General features: G+C 40.5%; 3 protein-coding genes across 4 annotated transcripts in view; 2 read left to right on the plus strand and 1 right to left on the minus strand.

Moving 5' to 3' along the window:
* Positions 1-6,986, plus strand: part of ppp2r5b (protein phosphatase 2, regulatory subunit B', beta) — a 42,566-nt gene extending 35,580 nt beyond the window's left edge. The window contains exons 11-13 of the mRNA XM_069717009.1: positions 177-304; positions 1,397-1,498; positions 2,238-6,986. Of these exons, the coding sequence (XP_069573110.1) occupies positions 177-304; positions 1,397-1,498; positions 2,238-2,466 (459 nt within the window). The 3' untranslated portion in view covers positions 2,467-6,986. The remainder of the gene's footprint in view (positions 1-176; positions 305-1,396; positions 1,499-2,237) is intronic.
* A 987-nt stretch (positions 6,987-7,973) lies between these two features.
* Positions 7,974-11,778, plus strand: LOC138631797 (glycoprotein hormone beta-5-like). 2 transcript variants are annotated; one of them, XM_069716980.1, is made up of 3 exons: positions 7,974-9,007; positions 9,906-10,129; positions 10,928-11,778. In XM_069716980.1, the coding sequence occupies exons 2-3, from the start codon at positions 9,920-9,922 to the stop codon at positions 11,114-11,116; spliced, it is 399 nt and encodes a 132-aa protein (XP_069573081.1). In that variant the 5' UTR covers positions 7,974-9,007; positions 9,906-9,919; the 3' UTR covers positions 11,117-11,778. The 2 variants fall into 2 exon arrangements, with proteins under 2 accessions (XP_069573081.1, XP_069573080.1); XM_069716979.1 differs by lacking the exon at positions 7,974-9,007 and having other exon boundaries at positions 9,513-10,129.
* Positions 11,779-14,043: 2,265 nt separating this feature from the next.
* gpha2 (glycoprotein hormone subunit alpha 2) lies at positions 14,044-15,620 on the minus strand. Its single transcript, XM_069717019.1, has 3 exons — positions 15,500-15,620; positions 14,271-14,455; positions 14,044-14,156 (listed from the first exon to the last, which is right to left on the minus strand). Exons 1-3 carry the CDS (start codon positions 15,618-15,620, stop codon positions 14,052-14,054), a joined length of 411 nt encoding a protein of 136 aa, XP_069573120.1. The 3' UTR covers positions 14,044-14,051.
* Positions 15,621-15,957: the final 337 nt, after the last annotated feature.

A 15,957-nucleotide genomic window follows, 5' to 3' on the forward strand; every position in this document is an offset into this window, starting at 1 on the left:
CATAACTGCAGAGACAAACATCAGTCTGATAAAGATAAAGCTGTTTGACTTTGATCAGTGATAGTCAACTCTTCTGTGTGTGTGTGTGTGTGTGTGTGTGTGTGTGTGTGTGTGTGTGTGTGTGTGTGTGTGTGTGTGTGTGTGTGTGTGTGTGTGTGTGTGTGTGTGTGTTTTAGGTAGCGGAGCGGGCTCTTTACTTCTGGAACAACGAATACATCCTCAGTCTGATAGAGGAGAACTGTCAAGTCATCCTGCCGCTGGTGTTCGCCACCCTCTACAGAGTCTCTAAGGAGCACTGGAACCAGTCAGTGGCACACGTGAACACACTCTAACTCCACTCACAGATTTTCAGTTTCACTTCCAGTCAAGTTCAGCGAAATCGGTCTGAATTTCTGTTTGGCTGGTAAATAAAAGTCCAGTCAGAGGACAAAAACAGCTCGCGTGATGCGAGACATGTTTCCTTCATCTGGAGCTGAAAGAAGTAGTTGATTAATAGATTCGTCAACCAACAGAAAATTAATATTTGATTCATCGTTTAAATGTTTTTTTAAAGAAAGAATACTGATGAATCCTGCTCCTGCTTCTAATTCAGAGGAGTTGTTGCTTTGCTTTGACTCACGTAATGAAAGATTGACAATCTTTGGGCTTTCGGCAGTTTGTGCCTCAAAATGAGAAATGTGAAGGTCACTTTAGGAGAATAAAAATGGGCACAATTCATCTCACTTGTGAATCTTTTCTCATATATTGAATCAACAAATTCATAGACTTATCAAATTTAGTGGCATTTTTTTCCTGGGATTGAAACGGACATTTATATGACTGAAAATCCTCTAGATTATTAGTTTCAGATTATTAGTATCAAAATTAAAAGTCTTCATTATGCACGGTCCCTTCAAGGATGTCACAATCATCATATAAAATATACTGTGGGATTATTATTACTGCCATATTCATATATAAAGAGCATTTTATATCACTGATTCAGTCAATACCATTTCATCATACAATTAACATTCTCACATTTTATTAACAAATACTATGTTTTTTTTATGGTAAATCTGCAAAGTAGGTCATAACCGCAGCTTTCAGATGAATGTCATGTTGTAAATGAGATTCATTTGGACTTTTGTAGGTTTGTGATGTCACAACCTCACGCTCATGTCACATGTCCGCCCTCAGAATTTTTTTTTTTTTTAAATATGGGACCTTTAACATTATGCTTCACAGCGGCTACAAATTCCTATTTTGAGGTACACACAAAGGACCAAAGTGTTATTATATGGATAACAGACAGGCTGACCAATTAGCCGATGTCCCTTTTCTTTAACGTCTTTCTCCTGACTCTCCCGTGGAGCAGGTGATCATCCAGACTCATAATCTAACTGTGTCCCTCCAGGACCATCGTGTCTCTGATCTACAACGTGCTGAAGACCTTCATGGAGATGAACAGCAAACTGTTTGATGACCTCACTGCCTCCTACAAAGTGGAGAAACAGAAGTGAGTATGACTCACTGTCTTTGTGTGTGTGTTTGTGTCACTGGATACAACAGTGACAACAAGAGGAAGAAATGGAGGTCATGTTAAGTCATGTTTTAGGCCGTATTTGTTCCGTTAACCATCCCTTTATATTTCACGTTGGAAGTATGTATCGCTTAGGTCATCTTTAGAACAGCGATCACATCATGACTCCAGTTGTTCAACACCCCCGTTTCCAACTCAAGATAGCAGATACAATCGGGACACAATTTAAAGGAATGGTTCAGTGTTTTAAGAAAGAAAAAAAAGAAGTCTTTCCACCTCATTTTTGTGTGTTATGTAATGAAGTGGAGACTGTAGATGGGTTCCAGATGGCGTCCTGGTGAACTGACACTCACTGTTTATCAATGTTCATCTTGCAGAGTAAAACTGTGACAGCTTTTCATCTGATCTGCAGTGTTTGCTGAGCACGAGAAACTTTTTCCCCCCTGACTTTAGCTTTTCAGGCAGTGCCTCTTCCAGGGCAACATTAGTACGAGCAGGACACTGCAGCAAGCCTGCAGAAGAGTGCCTTTAGGACAAATTCAGGGAACTGATGTCCACCTTTACCTTTTACCTTCTTTATAACCACGACAACCTCTGCTTGATAGGGGACACAAATATAAACGTGTAGCCTTCACGTCGCCGGTTGCATCATTAGCTTTTCCCCTCTCTACACTTTTCATTTCATTGCGCTCTTCTCTCGTCTTTCCTCCTCCAGGGAGATGAAGCGGGAAAGGGAGCGTGCCGATCTCTGGCGAGGCCTGGAGGAGCACCAGGAGCGCCAGATGCAGATGCTCACAGAGGCCGCCAGGAACCAGCGCAACCTCCAGGAGCGAGGCGAGAGAGGGGACCCGCTGACCCCTTCGTCCCCGCAGACGGGTCACGCCGACCAGCCCGAGCCCAAACCCAGCGGGGCCTCCTCTGGCGCCGGCGAGTGCGCCACCTAGGTGCTGCCCCACATATATGGGATAACATAGGGGAGGGCGAGGGGGGGGAGAGGTAAAGGGACAGGGAGAAGACATGATGGTGAAAGTGTTGGGAGACAGAAGAAGGTACAAAACTAATTTACAGGGTTTTTTTTTCTCTTGTATCATCGAGGTGGAAGCTTTTTGTAAAAAGGCGCAAACGCGATGATCCAAGATGAAGACTGGACCTTCTTTCTGACAGAGTTGTGTGAAACTGGTTCACTTTTTGCTGTACACACATCATGTTGCACATCAGAAGATGAATATTGTCCAAAAGTGCAAACTGTCATTTGAATTAATGGCTGGTTTATTAAACTGCAGGTCAGTACCTCTAATCGGTGGCTGGCCTGCTTCAAATCAGCCTCGGAATAAGAGATAAAACGTCTCTTTTGGTGCAACACAGTCCAAGTTTAACACGTGTCTCACTTGTCTTAACATTTAACCAACCGAGTCATGGTCAGTATTGTGGCCTCATATTTATCTTTTGGTCAGAGATGCTTGTTTCATGCGTGGATAGCACAATACGAAAATAAACAAAAGAAGCAGTTTCACACAAATTCCCCAAAACTATTACCGAACAGACCAGACACACAAACCGCGCACACACACACACACACACACACACACACACACACACACACACACACACACACACACACACACACACACACACACACACACACACACACACACACACACACACACACACACACACACACACACACATGCAGGCACAGGTACATATTTACTGTAAATATCAGACGACAGAGCTACAGAGAGTGTATCCAGGTCAAACAAAACCTCACACACCTACAATTGATGCACCAAAATATTTCTTACACACACACACACACACACACACACACACACACACACACACACACACACACACACACACACACACACACACACACACACACACACACACACACACACACACACACACACACACACACACAGCTGGTTCTGGCGCTAACTCCTCTCCCAATCTGCCGGGTTCCACCAAAAGACGAGCCTAAAAGTCCCTGAACGTTAAATACCCACTGATGAAGATGACAATACTGATATAAAGTACAATAATGTTCCTTCTTACTTGTTACTCTACTACTACTACTCTACTCTACTCTAAGTACTACTGATGATGATGATGATAATGTTTTTATATATATACATATGTCTCTGGATATTTCTGTAGTGTATTATGGGAGAAACACTAGTGTAGCAGATACCATAAAGGGGAAGGCCGACTCGAATTCTGAATTCACATCACTGTACGAGGCCATAATGTGAGTGCTGAAATTCAGCAGAATTCCCCTTTAACAGACCTTAAAGAGGGGAGGAATGAACTGGATTGGCAGTGGCTGTTTTTCTTTCCTTTAGAAATTTTGGATGTTTGTGGTGCGTCAGGTGTATTTTAAAAGGATTTTGCAAAAAAAGAAATAAAAAAAATCCCCAAACATTCCACATTAATATTTTCAAAGGTGCCCTGTAGAGTTTTGTAAACACAGTTATGTTTACATTCAGTGTTACTCACCAAAATGCATTGTGTGTGTGTGTGTGTGTGTGTGTGTGTGTGTGTGTGTGTGTGTGTGTTCGTGTTCTTGAGGCCTGACAGATGAATTGTGTTGAATGCATTTCCTTCCTGAAGCCTCCCTAATTCCGTTTTGGAATATTTTATTCCCGCATTGTTTACATTCATGTTTTTCCACACTCGTAGTCTTCTTCACGGCCTTTGTCGGCACATTGCTCCGTTTCTTTGCACTCTACTGCCACCAACTGTTGATCAGTGGAATAGCGCGATACCAGCAGCATGATGCGAATCATGTTGCCTCCATACGATACAAACCTTTTTTAATCTGTTCATGAAAACATTTTTTCTACAGTGCTGTTAGTGGTCAAAAGTTCCACAGGGTACCTTTAATTTTAATGATGCGGGACATAATGCCGATTTTTTTGTTTTTGTTTTGAAGTTTTACAAATTCGACAATTTCCTTTGGTTGCATTAAGAAAGTTAAATTTTACCTCCCTAACTAACATTTTACCAAAAATGAGTCCAAGCAAGCCACTAAGCCCCACCCAACACAGACATTACAGGAAAACGAATGAAGCGCACCACAAGTGTCTCAAACCAAAAGAAAAACACCGTAATCCAGTTGGATTTCTGAACCTGGAGCGTCTGTAGGCTCAGCAGACCTGACGCTGCTCGATGGTGACCATGACGATGATAACTTTTTTTGAACCAACAAAAACCTGTTTATTCTTGTCTGATCATTATGATAGAGTGATGGGATAAAGAGAGGGGGGAAAAAACTGAAAAAAATTATTTTAGCAATATTTTCATTCTTTCAGGATAATCTGTGTGTTTTTAGGGGGTTAAACAGGAAGTGGGTGTCACACTGAAATGTTTACCTCCCGCTCTTGTTTTTACTCCTGTCGCGTCCTTGATATTCACATTGTCTTAAAGGTACCTTCTGTGTAAATTTATTTGATGAAAAATGATTTTGCTTTGTAATTATGTTGTTTATTTTCTTGGTTTTTGTATGATCTTGTTCATTTTTGTGGAAAACTGATACTGATGCTATTTATTTTCTATTTGATCAGGAAATGTAACCTTATTTGAAGATGATGGTCAGGTTGTGTATGTGTGTGTGTGCGTGCACGCAATGAGTGTGTCGGTGTGTATCCAGTGAGTGAATCGGTGAGTAGGAGATGTGCGTAGACAGAGCGATGGAGAACGAGAGAAAACAGTTATCTCTTTGCGTCTTTTTCTCTCTCTCTCCTTCTCTCCTTCCTGAGGGACAGGGTTTGAATCCGAATGTATCGCAAAACAAACCGATTGTTTTTTTTGACGCTTGAGACGCAGAGCTACCTGTCGGCTGCTTCGTAACCAAACATTCAGAAACCCCTCAAACCTACAGCTTTTCCAGACACTCACTTCAAATCATGCCTGAATCAACAAAGTTTTGAAATCCGATTAGTTTGAAGCTCTCAGATTTGGCATTTCAACCATTATCGAGCTTTAATTACATAATTCAGAGTTTTAAAGTCATGAATCTTAATGCTGCATTTCTGCCCCCTTTCTAAATTTCCAAGGTTTTTGAGTGCTTTAAGTTTTTAAGATTGATTTTCTAATCTGCTATCGCTTCGTACAAATAGACGTAGCTGCTTTTAACGGTTGATGCTGTGGATTTTCATTTCATTTGCAGATATTGCATCTAACATCCAGGTCACAACTCCCAACGTGTTTGTCAATCAAACCAAACAGACAAATGACAAAAAGACAAAAGTGCAACGATTTGAGGAAAAACCCGAAAATATTAAAAAAAATACTTTTGTGTAAATTAATTTTTTTTTTTTTTTTTAAATAACCTTTGATTATCTCTGGTTTAATTTAGGACCTAATTAGGGGTCACAAGCCTCAGGTTGGTAACCGCTGACGTACATCTACATGCTGTTTACGTTTTAATTTCAGGCAGAAAGTTTTAGTTTTCTTCTGTTTCTGCACACAATATGAGTGTGGATGTAAAAGGGTACATCTTCCGCTGGGCATCACTCCACGGGAACCAAAAGCATTGATGGCATTTTTAGAAAACCAAATTCCACTTTGAGCAAACCAAAAAAAAAAAAAAAAAAACTTTTTGGGGTCGGATTTCCAACATTGTTTTTATTCAGGCAGGTAACACTGAAAAACACAACTGAAAAGAAACAAAACTTGACCTCGCTGTCATTAAACTGAGTTTACTTTATGGTTTTTGTTTTGGCTAGCTTACTCACGAACCCTCTTGATTGTTATTGTCAGTCGGTCAGCTGACTCGGGGAAAATCAGAAACCCCCGTCTCCCACTGTTCTACAATTCTCAATGCTATTGATTAATGACAACATTACTCAACGCTGGGACTCGTCCATCCATTCTAGATGTGCTCCAGAACAGGAAGCGAGAGAGGAGAGAGTGTGCGTAGAGAGCTCTGGTATCACCTCACAGACAGCAACCCAACGCTGGTTTCATTGACTGTCACACTTCCTCGCTGTGGCCATTTTCACGAGGCCTAATTTGAACAAATGCTTTAAATCGGAGTGGTGATGTGAATGGATTCAATGGAACCAGCCAGTAACGATTAAAAAAAAAAAAAAAAAAAAAAAAAAGACAGAAAGACAGAGGAAAGAAAAGACATAGTGAGATAGAATGGCAATAAGTCAGAGCAACAGATTGAGAATATAATGTTACCGAAACCTACAACCGCATTACGTAGCAATTTCACTGAATTTCTAGATTTGCACTGTCTGCCCAATGGTCTGTGTTTGTTGTGTTGAAGAAAAAACCATAGAGAAGATGATAAAGACGACGGAGAAGAAGAAGATGTATATTTTGGGGACCAACATGGCAGTGGGGGGGGGGGTTTGAATGTAGAGAGGCTTACTACTGTACGTAACATTACAGGGGGTGTAGAATGGAGAAAAAAAAAAACTATGTGCTAAAAATGAAACTTCACTTTGAGAAAACACTCTGGGAGTCTGTGCTGGTTTTTTTTGAGTCATCACTGTCTCTGGGGTGTCAGTTCCTGTCACTGATACTTCTACCTCTGGACATGATGTGCATTGCATCTTACAATATGTCTTAGTTTTTAGTTTAAAACATGAAAAGAAACTAAAATTTTCAACATAATGTAAAGAAATTAGTTACCATGCAGTGGTGCAATGTAAACTAGTACATTTACTTGAATATTGTACTTCAGTACACAGACTTTATTGAGTATTTCCGTGTTAAGAAACTTTATACTTGTACTCATCTACATCTCAGAAGCAAGTATTGTACTTTTTACTGCAGACTACATTTGTCTGGCAGCCTTAGTTAGGCTACTTTTAAAATTACAGATACAACTTCTTACAGAACAGAAACAATACAAGCATATCATAATAACCTCATAGAATATGATGCATTACTATAAATTAAACTAACCAACAGGACATTAATTTGTGAAAAAAGTGACTACAACACTAACTTGTCCATTAATGCAACAGTAATATTAATCCAGAAACATCATATATGATAGTAAAACACTGAGTAAGCATTTACTGCATACTGTGTACTTTTACTTTTATTATTTTTAGTCCATTTTGCTGATAATACTTACATACTTTTTTCATTTTAAAGAATTTTAATTATTAAAATTTTTTTGGGGAGTTTGAAAAAAACTAATAAAACAAACAATGTTTTAGTAAAAGAAAGAAAGAAACAAAACAAACAAAAACAACAACAACAGGTGACTCGCTGTTAAAACCAAAGAAGAAGCAGGTGACCTGATTCGGCCAATGGGCGCAGCAACATTCAACCTTTGACCTCACTTCTACTTCCTGTTAGTCAGACCGACGTTTGTTAACTTAGCATCAGCAAAACATGCGTATTACAATGGAGCATTTTTTATTTTTTTTATTTTATTCGATAAACGTCTGCGAGTGGAGACTTATCAAAAAAAAAAAATAATAATAAAAAAAAAGAAGGTGATATTAATAGATCTGAAGTAGCAGTGAAGAGGAGCTTAAAAAAAAAAAAAACACCACATGGGAAGAAGTTTGAGCTGTTTGGGTCAAAGTGCATGTTATGAAGATGTCTCATGGTAAGTACATGATATTTATATTTATTTTCTCTGTTGCCTGTGATAAATTTAATATATTTGGTGGTACATTCATTCATTCATCACTTTGGTCTGTTTTGTTTCATGCTGGCAGACTTGTGATCAGCTGATCTCGCTCCCCTTGTTGTGTTTTTAAAGCAGCTTGATGTTTTATCTGAATATCTACACGCATATTTATTGTCTTGTTTGTTTGACGCCTAAAAGCTAAAATTTGCTTTAACCTCTTAATATTTATACAAAGGGTGGATTAAAAAAAACCAAAACAAAACAACTAATGTACTTCTACTGAGGAAAAACCTTTACTGTAAATGACCTGAGCAGCAATTAATCTCTCTTCATTTCTATTCAGCGTCAAAATCAGATTTAAAGTCTTAAAAACCTGCTTGAGTGGTTTAAACACATCATTAAAAAAAAAAGAGTCATCCTATATTGTCATCTTTTATGAAAGTTTGCATTGCAGCAAATGAATAGAAAACGTCTTTAAGACGACAACGTGGTGAGTAAGAAAATACTGCAGGAAATCACATCTCCCCAAATATATACCAAGTCCTTTGTGTATTCGTATCCACACTGGTGTGGTGCTGCCACTCCTCACATCCCAGTGGACTGATCTGCACACACTCAGTCACACACGGAGAGAGAGATACAGGCTGGGGTTAAGAAAACATAGACAAGCGTCGGTATTTTCCAGGGAGACTCCATTATTTCTGGCTTGGGGTTCTCTAATGGTATTTCATTGTAATTGCTATGATGTCAGCGTGTCCGTCCGCCGTAATGGCCTTCTAAAAACAACAACAAGGACAGATTGGTTCCATTCACTGGATTGTCCAGGCAGAGAGACAACCCAGAGTCCTGCAGCTCAAATCTCTGAGAGATCCTCAGCAGAAAAGGTGAGAGATGTTTTTTTGTTGTATTTTTTTTTTTTTTTAAACATGTGTTTTAGTAAGATAGGGAAGGTCTGTAACAAATTGATATTGAATTTAAGGGACAAAATGTTCAATAATTAGTTTTCCTTTTTTACAGTTCGTCTTGTTTAATAGAGGACTCGGTGAACGCAGTGTTAGTGGTCTCAGTGCTCTTTTTAAAAAATTTTTTATTAGTATTCTGTATCACATTCCCTTAAAAGTAATCTTAGTTGAGTGTTACTGCATCAGAGTATTTCTTAAATACATACAGTGAACTGTTCTGCAGTTTCAGTTCAGCTAGTTCGCCTTCTTTGAGTTCAGTTTAAGGTTGAAAATGTTTAGAAATGGAGAAGATTTTGTGAAATGACTCTTGAATCTGTTTCAAACAAGGGTGAAGAGTAAAACTGCACATTTTCCTGCACATTGAAATTAAGTTACCTCGATGTCAGATTTGCCATTTAAAATGATTTGTCTACTTCAGTGCTTTATTTATTTATTTATTTTCTGGGTCTCTCAGCATTAGTTTGAGCTGCAACGGACACTAGAGGGAGTTGTGAGTCGTGCTGAATGTCACACTGTGTTTCATGAACTTCTTCTCATGTAAAATACTGACAGTTCATCACCTGGAGCTCAACATTCATCTGTGTTAGGAGGTGAAACTGCATGTTGTCGTGTGTTGCGGTAATTAATATGAAAGAACCGATGCACTTTTCCTTCATATGAGGTATAAAATTCACTGGTGATGGTTTTAATTCCATTCACTCAAAAAAAATACACATTTGTGTCTTTAATTCCAGTGATAGTTTGTTGGGTGACTTGATGCTGATGAATAAAGGACATAAAAACATGAATAATAACCCTCTTTCTTCATTTTCCTCTCTAGCCACCTTTCCCAGCATGCATCTCCACCCGCTCTCCCTTTCCTTCCTCTTCCTCCTGGTTGCCGGGACAGCCGTGGTGAGCGTCGCCGTGACGACGACGACGACGATGCTCCATGGTTTCCGAGGCTGCGCGGTGCGAGAGTTCTCCTTTGTGGCCCAGAAGCCCGGCTGCAAGGGACTGCGCATCACCACGGAGGCCTGCTGGGGGCGCTGTCACACCTGGGAGGTAACACACACACACACACACACACACACACACACACACACACACACACACACACACACACACACACACACACACACACACACACACACACACACACATACACATTCACACACGCTCTATTTAGCCGACATAGGAGTCCTTTTCTGTTGCTGTTTCTGTAAGCTCCTATGACCCAGCACTCAAATTTAAACCATCAGAAGGCTGCTGACCCGGTTTTGTTTCTGGCTCGGTGTCATTGTTATAAGAAATTCTCAAATCCTGCCAATCTTATTTTACTTTGAGAGGTTTAACCAACTTTAATGGTCAAGAACGCCTTTAAAAGCGAGAGCTCCACTTTGGATCCACTTGTGAACTCAGTTGTTTCACATTGACTTTCAGCAGCACGTCATCGTCTCGAGTTTGCTCATTCGTTCTTTCAGCATGTTTGAGTTATGTTTGTATACGTAGGCAGCGATGAATAAATTGCAAAACGGTTCACTTGTTGTAATTACAGAAATATCTATCGGTGTATTTAAAGTGCAGATTCTCCAAGCAACATGGTCCCAGTACACATTAGAGTAGCAAAGAATGCATAAACCAGAACATACTGCAAATGAATAAGATAATTCGGTAAGAGGACTACATTGGCGCATCAATGTTTACAAATGCACAGAGAGGAAAAGATACTTTTCCGTCTGTATTTCAGTTCATTAATAATCTCACAGCTCGAGTTCAATTTCTAAAACCACGTAAGTCTTGTGTCACACCAACCCGTAGCTACTTGTGTTTCACCACCGCGTTTGTGTGTGAAATCTCCAGCGACCCGTACCAGAGCCCCCCTACATCCATCGACACCACCGCGTGTGCACCTACAGCCGGACCCGCCACATGACCGCCCGGCTGCCGGGCTGCCCGCCCAACGTCTCCCCTCTCTACCACTACCCCATGGCCCTGCACTGCCACTGCGCCGTCTGCTCCACACAGGACACGGAGTGCGAGACCTTCTGACGGACTAAACCTCCGCTCGCCGCAAACTGTGTCTTCGGGCAGTTTTATTGATACCAATGACACTGAATAAAATGATAAGAAGCGAAACACGTGACTGATATTATATTCCAATAGCAAAAGAAGGCTGCGTCATTTAAGTAAACGCCTATATTATCGAATGTCTTTGTACTGTAGTTGTACTCGTCTCTTAATAAACAGAGCTGGTATTACATTTGAAAATATGAATTCTGTCTTTTTTCATCATGATGGTATCGATACTGAATTTACACCACACAGAAAAAGGCACTTTTAGATCATACGCTTAAACAGAAAAACTACATATGAACTGTAGCTCTAATTATAATCTAAAAACAGAGAGGTTAGCGTTGCATGTAGTCTGTATTTGAAGTGTTGCAGTGTATCAGTGTACCAAGATAGACCCCCAGGACCCCGAAGCCTCAGGTTTACTGCGTGAACTGGTTAATACTCACCAATAGACTACAAACACAACTGATATTGAAATGACGAGGTGAGCTGACTGGGTCCTGCATTAATCCTGAGGCAAAAATAAAGTAAAAGGGGCACGTTCCTTTAAAAACTGATTCGTGTGTTTACCTGAAAGTTACAGCCTGACTGATACTGGATTATTAGGGAGTACAAAAAATGTCCCGATACAGATAAATTGGCCGATATTATATATGTATTCCCTACACGGTGTATGTGAATTCAAATTTTTTTGCAATGATCCCTGCAAAGTGGTTATCAAACACTTTAGGCACTTGTGACAAATACTGTATGTGTTGTGGGTTTGTGTGGCAGCTTGTCATCCACACTGACTTCAGTGTACTGAAATTGATGAATATAAATAACTATAAATGAAGAAAAACACACACATTGAACAATTTGTAATTTGCCCCACGCAGCTTTTTCTGCGTTGTGTTCTGTGGAATAAAGTTTTCGGGCCGTCATCGATACGTCGGTATCGACGTATATGTTGGCCAATATGTAACATGCGGTGATAGGCCAATATCGGCCAATCAAATGGGCGGGCTGGTATATCAAGTCGGGCTCTACCGAAGGTGACAAGAAAGACTGAAGAAGAATCAAATGTCCACAGAGATGACTTTAAAGTTGCAGAACAGAAATTTATTGACATACAATTGACAAGTTCATCACAAACCATACAGTGCATTCTTCCTCTTTTCATTTAATGGACATCTACGACATTCTTTGGTTTCAATAATAGATATTATTTACAAAATGTCTTTAAGTTCAAATTCATAAATATAAATAAATGTTGTACATTCTTTGGTCTCTTGCCTGTGAATTAGTGGTTATTGAGTATATTTGACCTTTATGCTGATTCCAAAGGTGGACGACGTTTGGACGTTTTATGTTCATTACAAATGAGTGAAGTGATGACTGAACTGTTGTAACTGTCGAGTGATGTTCTCTTTCATTTCAACATGTTATCATTAGAATTTATCGTCATTATGAGAAGATGGTTTGAAATCAGTCTGTTGTCGTGAGTTTGATTGATTATACAATGCTGGAGTCACTGTGTACATACATTTGCTGCCGAGTCACTAAATCTTAAGTGATGATTCTTAGGAAGTGTTTGCCAAACATATAGAAAGGTTCAGTTTGTTCGTGGTGTGTGTGACAGAATGGTTCGTTACAGCCTTTTACTCTAAAGTGTGGCAATCAAGTTTCCGAGAATCGCCTCCCTTACATCACATTTTACACGAGCGAACACAAACAAAGAAACACACAAAACACACACTCACACACATCTCAATAAGGTAAAGTAAGTATTTGTCACGTAAAGTGTAATTTTATCATTCGGTTTTCAGGTGCTGGATGGATCCAGAGCAGAGTGACAGTTTCGGGGTATCATGGTGCGGTTAGTTTTGCTGGGAATGTATCCGTTTTCTTTTTATAGTTTTTCTGTCAGTCTTGCTTTCATTCTTAAAACAGACCTATTATGCTCACGTCCAGATTTGTTATTTTTTCATGCTGGGACTCTGCCAGAGTAGCTTTGCATGATTTAGAGCTAAAAAAACAACAACAACCTCCTAATTTATCTTATGTTGCTCCTTTATAGAGCTCATCTTCTGTCTGAAACAAGCGGTTTTGTCTCTTTAAGGCCTCTCCTCCCTAAAAGCCCACTTTGTTCTCATTGGCTAACTTCTAAGAACTAAGATAGAGAACTTCTTGTCCGTGTTCAAGCCCAGATCTGATTTAGAATATGAAAGTTGACAGCATGAACATCTGCAGCGACAAACATTACAGCGGGTCGCTTGGTAAATATCACGCGCGACACTGGATTATTGTGTAATGTATTGGTGGATTGAGCCTGTCATTAACAAGCTGTATATACATTCTCCTTTTCATAGGTCCTCGTTAAAAGGTGATCGTGTGGTAAATACCCGAGACTGTAGGTCGAGAGGCTTTTGTAATTGTGGACAGACTTTGAGCGGGCGGATGGACGTGTCCCTGTACTTCGTGGCGCGTGGTGCCTCGAGATGAGCATATAAAGAAATCCGAGACGAGCTGATGTCAGCTTGTGTTCTGAATGTTCAGAGCAGTCTGAAGCCTGAGCTTTTTTCTCGAGGAATTACTTTTACATCTGTTCACCTCGTTATTCAAGATGTTGGCCGCGTTTAACATCTGAACATCTGACCTTGTAACATTATATATATATATATATGACAGAACGAATGAAGAAGCATAATAGGTCATCTTGAAGAAACAAATGAAGGAAACCCTGGTTTAGACAGTAAAACTGTGGGAGGCAAATTTAAAGGCCTTCAACAATCAAAAGACGTCAATGTGGACAGAAAAACCAAAGTAAGTGCTCTGTCATTTACCAATTATTGTACCACTTAACCGACTAAACTGCAATCTGGCTCTGATCCTGGTGAACATTTGGTACGTAGCATCCTGTCCTGACGTGTCAGTAGCGGGACCTGCGGCACATGTCGCAGCGACACGCCTTCGCTGTCAGGATCTCTATTTCGTCATGGTGACGACCGCGGGGGCAGTCCAGGCGAACTTTGACCTTAGGAGAGACAAGCCGCAGGACGTGAACAGTTGCAACAAACAATCGAGACCGAGGTGGCAGTTAAGCCCTCTTGTTATTCTAACGCCACATCTCCCTTCCACCACCTCTCACCTTGGCCTCCTTGCTGATGGTGCAGCATCGCGAAGCGGAGGTGATGTTGTGGGTGAAGTTGGAGGCCACCAGGACTGAGTATCTGGATGGAAAGGCGCTGGACTCGCAGTAGCCCACGCAGGCGTAGACAAGATGGGTGCCTTTACAGGTGCTGCGACGGTCACTCCGGATGGTCACGTTGAAAGCTAGAGGAAGAAGAGGAGGAGGAGGAGGAGGAGGAGGAAAAGTGTGTGTGAGTGTTTATGACTCAGCAGCTTACAGAAAACTGAGACTGACACTATTTCTATTTAATACTTCTAAAGCCACGTCGCTCAGGCTTTTGTTTTTCAAAAGTTGTATTGATCGTGAAAAAGTAGTTGTGTTTCAGAAGACGCTGCAGTGGCATTTCCTCCGAAACAGAAGTGGTACCATAATGATTTGCAAACCTAAAACCGAACTGTCCTGCGTGTTTTCACCAAAAAGACGAGTCTTTCTACGAGGGTGGATTAAAAAGTTCAGAGAGTTGTCTTGCCGTGCGCGTACAGTGCGCAGCATCGCGACGTGAAGCGCAGAGAAGCTGTGACCTTTACGAGTCCGGATCCCGAGTCAACATCAGCACCGGAGTTACATGTATGGAGCAGAGAGTGCACATTAAAGAAGTCACAGGGAACCCCATCCTGTGAGTAGGGATTGAGGGTAACGGCGATTGTGCCGTTGAATCTTGAGAATCTTACACGATTTCAATGTGCTGTGAGTCTGTGCACTATTATGTTGGAAAACTAAAGTGCCATTGAGCCACAGTTCAGGTTGTTTGCACCATGGAAGAACCGCAGAGCCACCTGGACCACTGATTCACCCTTTTATATGGCCCAAAATAAGACATGTGTCTTATATTTTGGTCCTTTTTGACGTGACATTTGGAAATTTCACACATTTTTATGACCTAAGCTGAAATAATAGGGGATGCATTACCCAGCAGCTGCACTCAGTTCTGCTCAAAATTACACGCATCACCTATCATTAAATGACACTTCAAATCCAAGTTTGACAGGAATCAAATGGTTTTATCAGCACAATTTATCATTATTGATTTTTTTTTTTAACTGTAGGCCTACTACTTTGCCAAATCATTACAATCATTCTCAACAGAACTCGGCATGACACTGGCACAAGGATAGCCTGGTCTAGTAGGCAGTGTAAATAGCACCAAATTGTGAGTTTTTTGGTTATGTTTTATCGGTTGAACTCACGGTAAAGGTGACACCCGGGGGTGAGGCCATCAGAGCTCCGACCAATAGGAGAGAAGAGCAGCAGCAGTGAGATCACTGGTAGGGCCAGCAGGCAGAGATGTGAGGTCATGCACGGCGACATCTGGGTGGTTCAAACCTTTTAGATGTTGCTGTAAGAATCCAGAGAAGTCACAGAAAAGTTTTTTTTTTTTTTTTTTTTTTTTTTTTTTAAACCAAAGTTTCAAGAAAACCACACAAAACATCTGGGCCAGTGGTTTCCAACCCTGACCTGATAAATCAGAGCAGTACCAAGATGATAAAAAACAAACAAACAAACAGGGAAAAACATTTCTGCTACACAATTATTATTTTTTTCAGACTTTCCTTAAGTCATAGCTTTGTTTCTTGTAAAATACAGATGATTTTGATGTGTTTAAAGCTGAGCAGGCTTTTTTTTTTTTTTTTTTGCTGTAAAGAAC

The sequence above is a fragment of the Brachyistius frenatus genome, unplaced genomic scaffold (assembly GCF_029030835.1).
Source record: "Brachyistius frenatus isolate BFR_SWC_R1_liver_20210118 unplaced genomic scaffold, ASM2903083v1 Contig_166, whole genome shotgun sequence".
Lineage (NCBI taxonomy): Eukaryota > Metazoa > Chordata > Actinopteri > Embiotocidae > Brachyistius > Brachyistius frenatus.

Bases quoted from the DNA above. Each gene is read 5' to 3' on its own strand.
- LOC138631797 (XM_069716979.1), top strand. From the start codon at position 9,842: ATGCTGATGAATAAAGGACATAAAAACATGAATAATAACCCTCTTTCT. The intron at 10,130-10,927 runs GTAACACACACA...TGAAATCTCCAG, and splicing joins GGCGCTGTCACACCTGGGAG to CGACCCGTACCAGAGCCCCC.
- gpha2 (XM_069717019.1), bottom strand. From the start codon at position 15,620: ATGTCGCCGTGCATGACCTCACATCTCTGCCTGCTGGCCCTACCAGTG. The intron at 14,456-15,499 runs GTGAGTTCAACC...TTCTTCCTCTAG, and splicing joins CCCCGGGTGTCACCTTTACC to CTTTCAACGTGACCATCCGG. The intron at 14,157-14,270 runs GTGAGAGGTGGT...GTCTCTCCTAAG, and splicing joins CCATCAGCAAGGAGGCCAAG to GTCAAAGTTCGCCTGGACTG.